Genomic DNA, 13,167 nt, shown 5'->3' with positions numbered 1-13,167 from the left:
CTAACTACTTGGAAACCTGCTTACCAGCAGCCCAAAGGGAAAAAAAATCCTTTTCAAACCTGTGCTTCTTGTAAAAAAAAATCAAAATCCTAAAAAAAAAAACAAAAAAAAACCCCTGCCTCTTTTGTCTCCAGGCAAATGGGTAGAACACCCCCCCCCCCATTTACTTTTAGGGAAAAAAAACCTCAGGTTTGTGAAGACTGAATTTCCCTGCAGGAGATTAACTACTCTGCCTCCAGGCAAAGAAAACCTGCAATTTACAAAGATAATCCCCTTTTGTCTCTGCTCTGGCCCCAAAGCAGAGAAAAAACTAGCTGCTTTCAGTTGGACCTCCTTTCCAGCAACCCCAAAGGAAAAAAAAATACTTCCTTTTTCAAATCTGTTTTTCTGGTTCAAAAAAATCTCAAATTGATCTCAAAAGGATTTCAGGTTAATCCCACCACTCTGCCACCATGTCAAGGTTCCTTCCCCACTCTGAACTCCAGGGTACAGATATGGGGACCTGCATAAAAACCTCCTAAGTTTACTTTTACCCGCTTAGGTTAAAACTTCCCCAAGGTACAAATTAATTTTATCCTTTGCCTTTGGATTTCCACTGCCACCGCCAAACTTTATCTGGGTTTACTGGGAAACGTAGTTTGGATACGTCTTTCTCCCCAAATCCTCCCAACCCTTGCACCCCACTTCCTGGGGAAAGTTTGGTAAAAATCCTCACCAATTTGCATAGGTGACCACAGACCCAAACCCTTGGATCTGAGAACAATGAAAAAGCATTCAGTTTTCTTACAAGAAGACTTTCAATAGAAGTAAAGGAATCACCTCTGTAAAATCAGGATGGTAGATACCTTACAGGGTAATTAGATTCAAAACATAGAGAATCCCTCTAGGCAAAACCTTAAATTACAAAAAAGACACACAGACAGGAATAGTCATTCTATTCAGCACACTTCTTTTCTCAGCCATTTAAAGAAATCATAATCTAACACATACCTAGCTAGATTACTTACTAAAAGTTCTAAGACTCCATTCCTGTTCTGTCCCCGGCAAAAGCAGCATACAGACAGACACAGACCCTTTGTTTCTCTCCCTCCTCCCAGCTTTTGAAAGTAACTTGTCTCCTCATTGGTCATTTTGGTCAGGTGCCAGCAAGGTTACCTTTAGCTTCTTAACCCTTTACAGGTGAGAGGATTTTTCCTCTAGCCAGGAGGGATTTTAAAGGGGTTTACCCTTCCCTTTATATTTATGAAACCAGTCATGGTCACACAAGGGCCAAATCCAGAGATGACTCCACCTCCTTGCTGAATATCCCCTGGTTTATGCACCCAAGGATGGTATCTGCCTGCTTAGCTCCAGAATTGCTCTGAAACCTCTTGTTTGGATGGGTTCCGCCATGCTCCCTTTCAGAGCCCCTGCTCTCCAGGTCACAGCTCCCGTCCTGCCAGTGTGAACAACATCCCTTGTCCCTTGATGTTTGACCTTGCATTTGGATGGATTCACATGCAGTTCTAATTGAAGCCAACTCACCAGGTGACCCAGGTAGCTCTGTAGCTTGGAGATGTCCTCCACCCACCAAAGTTTGTGTTCTCTGCAGACTTAGCCAGCAACAATTTTACATGAACTTCCAGATCATTGATACAGATACTGAATAACCTGAGGCTCAGAACAGAGCTTTGTGGGACCCACCAGCAACACACATGTGGATGCTGATTCCCCTTTGAAGATCACACTTTGAGGAAAATCAGTTAGCCCGTTTTGGAGCCATGTTCTTAATTTGAATGTTGTGTGGTATTTGGGCAAACTCCCTACAAGAATCCATATATATATCAGATCAGCACAGTCACCTTAATGCAGCAGACTTTTAACGTTGCTCAGAAATGAGAAAATGGTCATTGAACATGGACTGTTCTCCACGAACCCCTTTTGACTGGCATTAACTCTGTTTCCTGTTTTAGTATCAGCCTTTTGGTAGATCCAATCTCAGCCATTCCATTATTTGGCTCTGGATCCCTCTCTTGAAATTGGTATGTCTGATGGATGAGGTGTGGGATACGTCCACCCAGATATCAGTGTCACGATCTAGAACCATACCAGAACTTCTCTAGATCCGTTCAAATTCAATACAGATAGGACTATAATACGGTTTAAAAGAGAACTTGATAAATTCATGGAGCTTAAGTCCATTAATGGCTTTTAGCCAGGATGGGTAAGGAATGGTGTCCCTAGCCTCTGTTTGTCAGAGGGTGGAGATGAATGGCAGGAGAGAGATCACTTGAACATTACCTGTTAGGTTCACTCCCTCTGGGGCACCTGGCATTGGCCACTGTCGGCAGACAGGATACTGGGCTGGATGGACCTTTGCTCTGATCCAGTATGGCCATTCTTGTGTTCTTAGATGCATGAAAACCCAATTAACTCCATTTAAATTCATGCTATATTCATTCAAGTTGATGCTGTTCCATTTTAGATCTATCCATACCCCCATAGCAACCTGTAGATCCCTTCTAGATTGATGCACATCCCTCTACATCCATTTTAGATCCATCTAGACACCCATACGTCCATTCTAGATCCATCTCCCCACCCTACCAGTACCAGACCCACCCGCTGTCTGTACCCTGCCAGTAGCTACAGTCGGGATCACCGACCTGACTCGGGGCCAGCAGGGGGGTTGGCTGGGAGCATCCATGTCTGGTCCCTGAAAAGGTGGGATGCAAGAATGACTAAACCAGCGATGCTCCTGGTTCTCTGTGTGTGAATCCCTGTAGGGGGAGAGCACCTCCCCTGACAGGCCAAGGACCCCATGGATAGGGGATGAGGCTGAGCCCCCTTGGGGGTTGATAAACTCAATGGGGGTGTCACTTTGGGTGTCACATACATGTTCTGTTTTAGGCCCGGGAGGCCTGGCAGGGGTGCTCCGAAAAAGCGAGGCTCAAACGTGGCAAAGCGGCGAATTCGTGGCTTTACTGAAGGTAAGTGACACACCCGCAACGGGGACTCCAAGTGTTGCTGTCACGGAAGCGGAGAGCCCAGCGCACCGGAGCAATGCCTGGGACGAAGTCCAACGAAGGGCCGTATAGCAAGCATTAATATACATTTAACATTATTAGCTCATGTATAATTACTAAGGGGTTGTGCTTCTTTACTGGCAAGGGGCCACACGAGGCAGTCGAGGCCGGTTGTGGGCAGTTTCGACCGGTTCCTCATGTCCGCCACTGACCGATAGTAACCGTCTGCACGAAGAAGCGTTCCTCCCTAGCTAGGCCGTCACAGAGTCTTCCGCAGTCCCTTACAATACGCAATGTCTGGGGTGGGGCGCTAGTATCAGGGTGATCAGAGCCACCGGCCTCCATCTCACACACAGGGGACAGGGGTGTGTTTTCTCACCCAGCACCGACACCGATCAGTGTTACCCACAGCCCACGGAAACAGGCGAGCTGGGGAAGGGCAGAACTTGGTGCTTGGAACAGTGACAGCAGCACAGAGATGCCCTAGAGGGGAGGCCCCACGGCTCATTCTGTACCCCCTGAACCAGCCAGTCCCCTGCCATGAGGCCGTATCACAGCTAGCCCCCACCGCCAGAGGGGAAAGGCCTCAAGTCCATTCCCTGCTCCTCTGAGCCAGCCTGTCCCCCATCCCAGGGCCGGTATTAGTCTCACCAATGCTGCATGGAGAGGCAAAATCCCTTCCCTGCTCCTATGCCTCTGTTTTTACAGCCCAGGTCTGGCCAGTTTTGCCCCAGTGGTGCATGGGGAGTTCATGGTGTTGCTTGTTCACTGTAAGCCTCCCTAGATCCTTTGTTGAGCCCCAGTTCTCCAGGACACAGTCCCGGATCTGGGGAGGTGTCCACTTCCCTGGGGCTGAGATGGAGAATGCTGCATCTGCTGGATTCTCACCGCTGGGGTGTGACTGGGCCCAGCTCACTAAGTGCCCCAGCTTGCTCCCTGCACCTGCCCTGGCTTTGTCAGCATTTACCACACTGCTCAGTGCTGTGACACCTGCAGATCTGATGGCAGCTTGAGCTGGGATCCTGGGGTGACTCTGGTTTCTGGCGTCCAACCTGAGACTTCGAGCAGGTCCAGGACTGTCAGATGACCAGCGCTGCATTGTGCTGGGTGCTGTACACTGTTTATTAGGTGTATTATGGTAGCGCCTAGAAGACCCAGTCATGGCAAAGAATCCCATTGCCACTGTAGGTGACTTGTTAGGTGTATTGCAGTAACACCTAGGTGGACTCTGAGCTATGGCCTAGGACCCCAGTGTGCCAGGTGCTGTACAAACACAAAACACAGTGATGGCCCCTGTCCCCAGTTGCTCACAGTCTAGGTATAGGACAGGAGAAAACAAGTGGCTACATACAGGCTGACGGGGAAGAACCAGGGGAACAATGAGATGACACTAATAGGCATTGGCAGATGGTACCGTATCCCAGTCTGAGACGTCTCTTCCCAGAGCATCAGAGCCGGTCCATGGATCCCTGCTGCACTGGGCTAGGTTTGTGATACATTTTCTTTGCAGGGGAGCTGTTGCAAACAGCAATGGAGTTTGCCTCCTGCCTGAATAGCCCTTGATTAGAGTCAGTCAGGCTGGGAGGACACACAGAGTCTCTTTGGGATCAGGCCTTGAATCTGGGCTGAGATGCCTGATAGAGGGTACTGGCCAGGTGCAGAGTGGAAGGGGAATGACGTACAAGAGGAACTAAGAATACCCTGGTATTGATTTCTCCTCCAGTGGGCCTAAAGTGCACTCCTGTTGGCAGGGAGTTGGCCTAGGTGTCAGTGGTGGGATACCAGAGTTAATATCAGTCACACAGTGATTTGCTTTTTCACTGGTGATTTTCCTTGTCTTTCTAGCAGATCTGGCATGAATTACTCAAACCCAGGGCGTGAATTCACCACCAGGCCCAAAACCCTGGTTACACCTGCTAGGTACAAGTTAGCTGGGAGTCCGAGGCTGGGGGGCATTCATTCAGTTCCCAGGAAGGCACCAATTCATTGTTTTGCAACTTCATTTTTACTCATTGCTGGCTAAGAAGCAGCGAGCAAAATGCACCAGGCCGCGTGGATGGGCAGGGCAGTGGAGGTTAGGGGGAGGTGCTCAGAGCTGTCATTTCAGCTGAAATCAGTTAGGTGCATAATTTCCCAATTTCCCTTCCCATGAACAAACTCCCGCTCTCCTTGTCAGCGCTGGGAACAGGTGTCTTTGGAATGGGCGGTGGCTACCCCGGGGGAAATAACATGTGGAAAAGGCCCAGTGAGGACAGGGCAGGCTGCAGTTTTAACAGGAGTTAGCAGGTCAGGTAATGATGAGGATCTCCCATAAACGGTCACTCAACTGGCTGACATGGGGGAGGGCTACAAACTGCTGGGTCTGCCCCAGGGTTTGGATTGTGTCCGTTACCCCGGGGTAAATAAACCAGCTGGTTCCCTAGCAAAGACGCAGCCTAAGGGCCTGGGTTGGGATTGCCAAGGGAGCTGTGGGAGTTCGAATTGAACATGGCTCCTAACTCCCCGAGGCTCCCTGCCTTGATGCTCATGGGTGGGGCACTGCCTGAGAGGAGCGGTGTCTGGGGTGGGGGAGATCAGCCTGGGGGACTCAGCCCCTCTGCAAAGCAGGCCCTGCATCTGGGCCAATGCAAAGGGCAGAAGCGGCGCAGATCCAGCCCATGTAGCGATTTCCAGCACGGCTCAGGGCTGCAGCCTCCTCATCGTGGCCTGTATCCAGGGGATGAAGGTGGAGACTCTTGTGTAGACCCTTGGGGGGCTACCACTTATAGGCCCCCAAGAGACAATGCCCTGGACTGTTTTCCCACACACCAGGGGGCCCCCAGAGTCACCCTGCGAAACAAAACAAGCCACAGATGGCGAAAAGCTCAGTGAGTCATTTCCCACCGCTCTTCAAACACTGGTGGACACTTTAGTGACACCCCCCCTGCTACCCAGATGGTCTCTGCTTGGGCCCCCCCACAGCCCAGCCTGTCTCAACAAACCCCCAACTCCACCCAGTCAATCTCTGTCCCCCCCCACCCCCCGAGAGAAGACCAGATATTTTCCCATTGGTTCGTACAGCACTTAGCGCAGCAGAGCCTGATCTCTGATCTTTGCTCATGGGCCCAACTGCAACAGCAGGAGCCTCGTTAATAATAAGGATTTATCAAGGACGCTTGGGAGTTTCACCTTAAAAGAGGCTTTACTCTCCTTTGGGTCCCCCACACACATCATCGTGTAGCTGTTATATTTAGAATATGTCCCACCAGGATACTTCAGACACGTCTGATCATCCAGCACCTTCAAATCCACCTCCCGGAGTTTATGGGGGAGCTCCTTGTTCTGTGTGCTCGTCCGGCCCCAGCCGGCGACACTGCACACGGTCCCTGGTTGCACTCCCTGATGAGCCAGGGGGAGCGGGATGAGCCCGACCTGTTCATTGAGCTTTGCCTTGTGCTCCAGCTACAAACAAGAGAGGACACAAGCACCAGGGTCAATCTGAAGGTCAGAGCTGATGATGGGTAGAGAGAGACTCCAAGAAGAGAGAAACTACAGCCAATGTAGATGGGATGAGGGTAGTACCTGCAGCAGTGTGAGGTCACTGCGGGAGGGGTGATGGGGTGGGGTGTTACCTGCAGCAGCATGAGGTCATTATTATGGGTCTCTCTGTTGTATTGCGGATGGGGGATCCGGCGGCGCACGGAGAGTTTCTGTTGGCTCGGTTCCCCTTGGTTAATGTCATGGGCTCCCAGGCACACAGTGATCTTGCTGTAAAAGCCAAGAGCAAGACATGGGCACTTGGGGCAGGAGTGTACTGAGGTGGGGGGTGGGCACATGTTGGTCTGACATAAGTACTGATCTTGTGGGGACAGGGCAGCATGGGACACTCAGGCAGTGATCTCAGACGCCTTCATTCCCCTTGACCTCTGGGTCTCAGATCCCCTCCAGCCAGGGGACCCCTCCCAGCTAGATCCAGACAGGGGTCTATGCCCAGTTGCCCCCACCCCAGAGCCCTGCAGAGCTGTCCTGGGGCTGTGAGCCCCTCCCTGTCCCATCTGGGCAATGGGCCAGACCCCAGCTGGTGCCACTGGCTGTGGCTCCATTGATTTACCCAGAGCTGGATCTGGACCATGGTTTGCAGAGGCCCCTAGAGACACGACGACGCCCCCTGACCAGGTCATGTCCCTGGGTTCTGCTCTCTCAGCCTGTCGCACTAACTGCTCCTTCCCTGCAACCTGTGACAGCACCAGAGCTCCCGGCTGCCCCATCACCCGCTAACCCCGACCTGCCCCGACATCCCCAGCACAGAGGCGCTTACTCTCCATTGCAGTGAGCGGCCGTCAGCACGAAGTTCTCCGCCACCAGGAACCCTCCGCAGCGATAGCTCTTGTCCCCACGTTTTATTTGCAGACAGGCCATGTAGGGTCTAGAGTGGGGCTGGGCTTTCCGGCCTCCGATGATCTCGCCTGTGTGGGGACCAGGTTCATATAAAGAGTCCCACTGTCTCCTTGGGCCGAGCTGGGACCGAGCTCCCCATCCCAAAGGGGAGTCCCCACAGCCTCAAACCACCCCCTGTGGTGCTCTCCCTGGGGGATCCGTGTGCCTGGAACTCTGCCCCATCCTGAGCTCTGCCCCAGACTGGACACCCCATGGGGCCGGAGGATAAATCTAAAGCTCTGACCTCGCGAGGTGGAGAATTGGTGCAAAACGCACCGGGAGTGGGTCAGTAATCGCATTGCCTTGAGGTAACGGCTTTGGGTGTCAACGTCAGCCAGAACGCCACTGACAGGTCCCCTGCTGACATTTCACCTTCTCCACCAACCCGTAGTGACAAGCCAGGGCTGGTCCAAAGCTGCCCCTCCAAACTGCTTTTGTACAGAAAATCAGATTGTCTAGACAATGAAAAGTTTTCCAGAAGGCATCTCCTCTCCTCAAACATTTTGGCTTTTCTTTTTTTTTTTTGAAAACTGATTATTCCCCCCCCCCAGTTTTTGACAGTTTTCAGCTGAAAATGTGTGAGTTTTTAGTCACCAAAACAATTTTAATTTTGGTCACACTACAGACGAAGATGGAGTGGCAAGGTATGAAAGGGAAACATGCCGCCCCCCCATCTGTTTAGCCCTGCTGCCTTCGCAGCCCTTCAGCCATTACTGCTTTTGTTTCTCCAAATGTTACCAAGATTGCCAGGATCTATGGCAACGTTATGCAGACCTGGCCAGCAAATTTGAACTAAACACTCATCCTCTGAAAAAGCATTGGGAGAAGGAACTAGGCCAATAATTTTCTGCTAACCAAATGGAAACAAATTGTAGCCCATGCTCCGAACTGCTCCTTGGAGCTACATTTAAGATGAATTCCACAGGAAATCCTATGGAGGATGCATTGGACCCCTCTTCAACTGTTCAATGCACGTGCTGCTAAGTCAGCTGTGACACAGAAGGTGCTGACTTCACCCATATGCTCATAGACCAGTAGGCTTTGGGCAGAACTGAAGGGGACAGTGTTTTTTTTCCCCCCATCAAATAAAATTAAACCTGTAATTTTCAACCTAGTGGGTGTTAACTGGAAGCAGAATAAAACAGAAAGACTTTGGCTAAGCAGAGCACTAACAGCAGTGAAAAGCAAGTACCGCCAAAACGGAAATCCAAAAAACAACCAACAATCAAAGATTAGAGCGTAGACATCCTAAGCTTGGCTGCCAAGGGAAAGAGCTATCGACTGTTACAGAGATTCCCAAGAGAAGTTGTTAGAGATATGAGATGCTTTCCTAGAAGTATCTGATCATCCTGTCAAATTCATGGGTCCACCTCACCACCCCGCTTCCCTACCCACTTCCTTCCACTCCCTGTATCTATGCCTCTCATTTGAATTTTGCTTCTAGCCTTTATCTTACTTTAATAATTTTTCTTTAACTAGCGGGATTTTTATAAAGCATATTTTGTTTGTAAATTGTGGAATACAATAAGTGATTGATATTCTAACCATTCATATTATAGATAACTAAATGTTTCAAGCTTAGCAAAGGTGAGGTAGCAAATACTTAATATCTTATGAGGTGTTTATGCATTATGAGAAGTTTATGTATATTTTGCTGTTTGTTTTCTCACTCTCTCTATATATCTTTTAAAAAATAATAAAAAGTTATTAGAAAAACAAATTACTTTGGGGGTCTTCACTGAAAAGTTGAAATTTCCCAGGGAAAAACTTTTCAGACCAACTCTGAACACATCTCAGCCCAGGTGGATGAAGTCAAAGCTAGACAATTGGTGTAAAGACATCAGGGTGGAGGTGACAGGAGGGGCAGGGAAGAGCTGGTGAAGCTGAAGGACAACGTAGGTAGAAGAAGAAATGGAGATAAACTGGGCAGGGATAGATGGAGGTGGAAGTGAGAGGGTCTCTAACCATCAGAGGGATGTAGGACTTAGGAATTGCCAGACTGCATGGTTTGTTTTAACCTTGTGCAAATGCACGTCCTGAGACACTTGTATGGGTTGAAGGCTGGTTCTCTGAGGTTAACTGGCCCCTGGGAAGTTTCCGATGCTTTGGCCAGGTTTAAATCAATATCAGGGCAGCCACAGGCAGAGCTGACCCAGTTGAACTACAGATGTGGTTTAAAATCAGGTTAATTAAAGCCATACAAGTTTGTGTGCAGCTCACATCTGAACGTTTTAACAGACGACTCATGGATGTTAGTTTGACGTCCATATGAAGGAGGCTGTTTTGACAGTCTGGTGCTGTTATTTGCATATGGTGCCACCAACCCAGAGGAGGGCCCCGTTCTGCCGGGTCCTGCGCAGACCCTCAGGGAAAGTCAGTCCCTTCCCTAAAGAACTTCGATTTAAAATGACAGCACAGACAAAGGAAGAATGAGCGAGAACCCAGGAGTCCTGGCTGCCACCCCCAAGCTCTACTCTAATCACTAGACCCCACTCCCAAGCAGGGGATAGAACCCAGGCGTCTTGGCTCCCAGTCCCCACTTAAGATACCCCAGTGTCTCTCTCCTGCTCTCAAGCTCTCTGTGTGTCTCTCGGGGGCTTTATCTCAGTACCAGCTCCACCACCCAGACTCCTTCACCCCCACCTCCAAACCCGTCCCTAGCCAGGTCCTGGGAGCCAGCGATCACCCTGGCAGAAGCATCTGACTCTGGGGAGGATCCGGGATTTGCAAACAGCCCAGAGGAGCTCCCGGCTCTACTCCCCATGATCCCTGATGCCCCTGCACTCACCAGCCCCAGCCCAGGGGGGCAGGAGAAAGACCGCCGGCAGCAGGATCAGGATCAGCATCGTCACCGTCTGGGGAAAGTGACAGTGCTCAAGCCCCAGTCCTGGGGGATTTATAGAGCCAGCAGCAAACCACAGGTCACGTACGCGCCCCCCTCGCGGGGAGCTGGGACCACACACAGGCACCCTCAGAAACCTCAGCATCATGCCACTGACACATGGGGGCACGAGGGAGGGAGCTGGGTCTGGAAAATAACCTCTCTCGAGGGGAAGGAGCCTGGGACGGGGCATCTCTCACCTGGTGCTGGGCTCATCTGGAGTTCGCCCGTCTCCTCTGCTCCAGCAGCTCATCTAGTGGGGAGTGCAGCCAATGCTGAGTCACCCGCTGGCTTGGCTCAGCTCCCCGCTTCTGCCCCAGCGTGCGTCTCAGAGCAGTAAGAAGGGGATGGGGGCCATGCTGGGACTTCCTGTAGCCCAGCCACCGAGCCCACGGCAGAAATTCTCCCAGAGGATGTGGAGCACATAGTCCACCCATGGTGGACATGGGGGAGCACAGATACCATGGTGATGGGCGATGGGGAAGGCCCTAAACAGGCGGTGCAAATGTCCCCACACAACAGGGGTGACCACTTGGAAATGTGACTCTGGCTGTCCAGACGTTTGAACATCTCACGCGCCTACAATTCTGGGCCCCAGAAAGTGGCTTCAAATTGCCCTGAGGCCCCGGCCCCATTTCTCCATCAAGCTCCAAGCTCTCCTGAAATGCCTTGGTGTATTTCGTAAAGACCCAGCAACAGGAGTCATGGGATCACCTGCGAATTTCGACTTCTCTTGTGGTAAATTGGACATTTTGAGCCCACGAAGCTGCAGAGAAGAGCTTGAAGACATGACCCCTAAAGGTATAAAGCCCCCTGGTCTTCTCCTTCACCATCCCACTCCCTCAGGGTGCCCTAATACGACTGAGACAGCACCCACAGAGCATGAGAACCCCCTATTCTCTCTCAGAGGAAGTCCTCTAATCGCCCACAAGCGGCATCTTCATGGCCTGTCTAAGGAGGGGGCGGCAGTTCTGCCTGGGCCCAGAAGAGTTGCAGCCCCAGCTGAGTGGGGACAGGAAACCTTAGGGTCAGGTTCCCAGTGCGTAGGTGGGTGCGAGGCTGTCCTGGGGCATGTACACCCAGTCACATGGCAGGAAGAAAGGACGGGCCCCCAACACCTGCAGACACTCAGCATCTTGGGCTCTGCACAGCTGGGGCTGTGTCCAGTCTGGTCCGCCCTAAGGGATCAATGGACTTGGCCTCTGATACTTGCTGCCGTGGGGTTTTTTTGTGGAGTTGACGTACCCACAGTGGCAATGGCCTGGAGGGTGAAACCCTCCCATCTGCAGCAGGCTGTCAGCCCTGAGGCCTGACTGACAAGCTCAGCATCTGAGCAGGGACATCTCCCTGTCTCCCTGGCAGTGAAAGGTGTGTCCCCACACACGGCCGTGTCACGAACGGAAACAGTTCTCAGAGTCAGATGTTAGGGAGCACAAACGGAGCTCTCTGAGGGCCTGAGTCCAGGACTGGGATGGTGGGTCTGCAGGACGGGATTGAGGGTCACTGGCAGAGATTACCCATGCCTGCCCATAGTGGGGGCACAGAATGAGGGCAGCAGGTTTCAGTAGTGCTATCCAGCATGCTCAGCCCATGTGAGCATGGTCTGTATAAGCTAAACAGCAAATCTGGGGGGGCATTTGTGGTCACATACCATCCCCCCACACTGAACGGCCTCTGGCCTGCACCAGCAAGACTGTTAAATGTCTACATCTTTCTCTGCAAACTGTTATTTCTCCACTCCCTATGGGCTGAGTCATTTCCTTCTTCTCCTGGTTCTTAGAAAACTTTCAAGACCAGCTTTGTTTTCTCGGTGTGATGTTTCATAACTGCCTGGCCCCTGGCTAGCTGGTCTCCAGATAACGGGCAACAGAAGGGAACAAAGCTCAGTTTGTGCGACAGGCTGGGAGAGCGGAGCCTGGGGCTGAGGGGGCATTGCAGTGTCTCTCGGGGCCTCTGCAAACCGTGGTCCAGATCCAACACTGGGTAAATCAGTGGAGCTACATCCCATTGACACCAGCTGGGCTCTGGCCCACTGTCCCGATCGGGGCGGGGCGGGGGGGGGCTCACAGCCCAAGGACAGCTCTGCAGCAGAAGCCGGGGAGTTGTCTTTCTCTTACAATCTGTTGGGGGGTGTCAGAGGTATTTTGGGGGTCACGTCCACGATGTCTGGGGTGGGGCATCGGTATCAGGGTGCTCAGAGCCACCTGCTTTTATCTCACACGCAGTGGGACAGGGGTGTGTTTTCTCACCCTGCATCAATGCCAATCAGTGTTACCCACAGCCCACGGAAACAGGCGAGCTGGGGAAGGGCAGAACTTGGTGCTTGGAACAGTGACAGCAGGACAGAGATGCCCTAGAGGGGAAATGGCCCACATCTCATCTCACCCCCTGAACCAGCCAGTCCCCTGCCATGGGGCTGGCTCACAGCAGGCAATCCCTATAGGGCAAAGGTCTCATGTGTATTCCCCACCCCCCGGAGCCAGCCTTTCCCCCATCCCAGGGCTGGTATTAGTCTTACCAATGCTGCATAGAGAGGCAAAATCCCCTCCCTGCTCCTATGCCCCTGGTTTTACAGCCCCGGCTCTGGCCAGTTTTGCCCCAGCGGTGTGTGGGGAGCTCACGGCACTGCTTGTTCACTGTGTACCTTCCTAGATCCTTTGTAGAGCCCCAGTTCTCCAGGACAGAGTTCCAGCTCTGGGGAGGTGGCCAGGTCTCTTGGACCAAGATGGAGGACATTTCATTGGCTGGATTCACCACCCTGGTGTGTGACTGGGCTCAGATCACCAAGCGTCCCAGCTTGATCCCTGTACATGCCCCTGCCTTGTCATACCACTTTGCCCGGTCCTGTGGCACTCACAGAACTGA

General features: G+C 51.8%; 1 protein-coding gene across 1 annotated transcript; it reads right to left on the bottom strand.

The window, feature by feature from the left end:
* Positions 1-4,944: 4,944 nt before the first annotated feature.
* On the bottom strand, positions 4,945-10,270 carry LOC125622051 (mast cell protease 1A). Its single transcript, XM_048819613.2, has 5 exons — positions 10,210-10,270; positions 7,303-7,450; positions 6,617-6,752; positions 6,174-6,446; positions 4,945-5,834 (listed from the first exon to the last, which is right to left on the bottom strand). The coding sequence occupies exons 1-5, from the start codon at positions 10,265-10,267 to the stop codon at positions 5,685-5,687; spliced, it is 765 nt and encodes a 254-aa protein (XP_048675570.2). The 5' UTR covers positions 10,268-10,270; the 3' UTR covers positions 4,945-5,684.
* Positions 10,271-13,167: the final 2,897 nt, after the last annotated feature.

This window comes from Caretta caretta, chromosome 13 (genome assembly GCF_965140235.1).
Source record: "Caretta caretta isolate rCarCar2 chromosome 13, rCarCar1.hap1, whole genome shotgun sequence".
In the NCBI taxonomy this organism is placed as follows: domain Eukaryota; kingdom Metazoa; phylum Chordata; order Testudines; family Cheloniidae; genus Caretta; species Caretta caretta.
Note: the sequence above shows the minus strand (reverse complement) of the source record. Positions and strands in the feature narration are given on the sequence as shown.

Excerpts from the sequence above, each read along its gene's own strand:
- LOC125622051 (XM_048819613.2), bottom strand. The coding sequence starts at position 10,267 with ATGCTGATCCTGATCCTGCTGCCGGCGGTCTTTCTCCTGCCCCCCTGG. Across the intron at positions 7,451-10,209 it reads GCCCCCCTGGGCTGGGGCTG|GCGAGATCATCGGAGGCCGG; the intron begins GTGAGTGCAGGG and ends GTCCCCACACAG. Across the intron at positions 6,447-6,616 it reads ATGACCTCATGCTGCTGCAG|CTGGAGCACAAGGCAAAGCT; the intron begins GTAACACCCCAC and ends TCTTGTTTGTAG.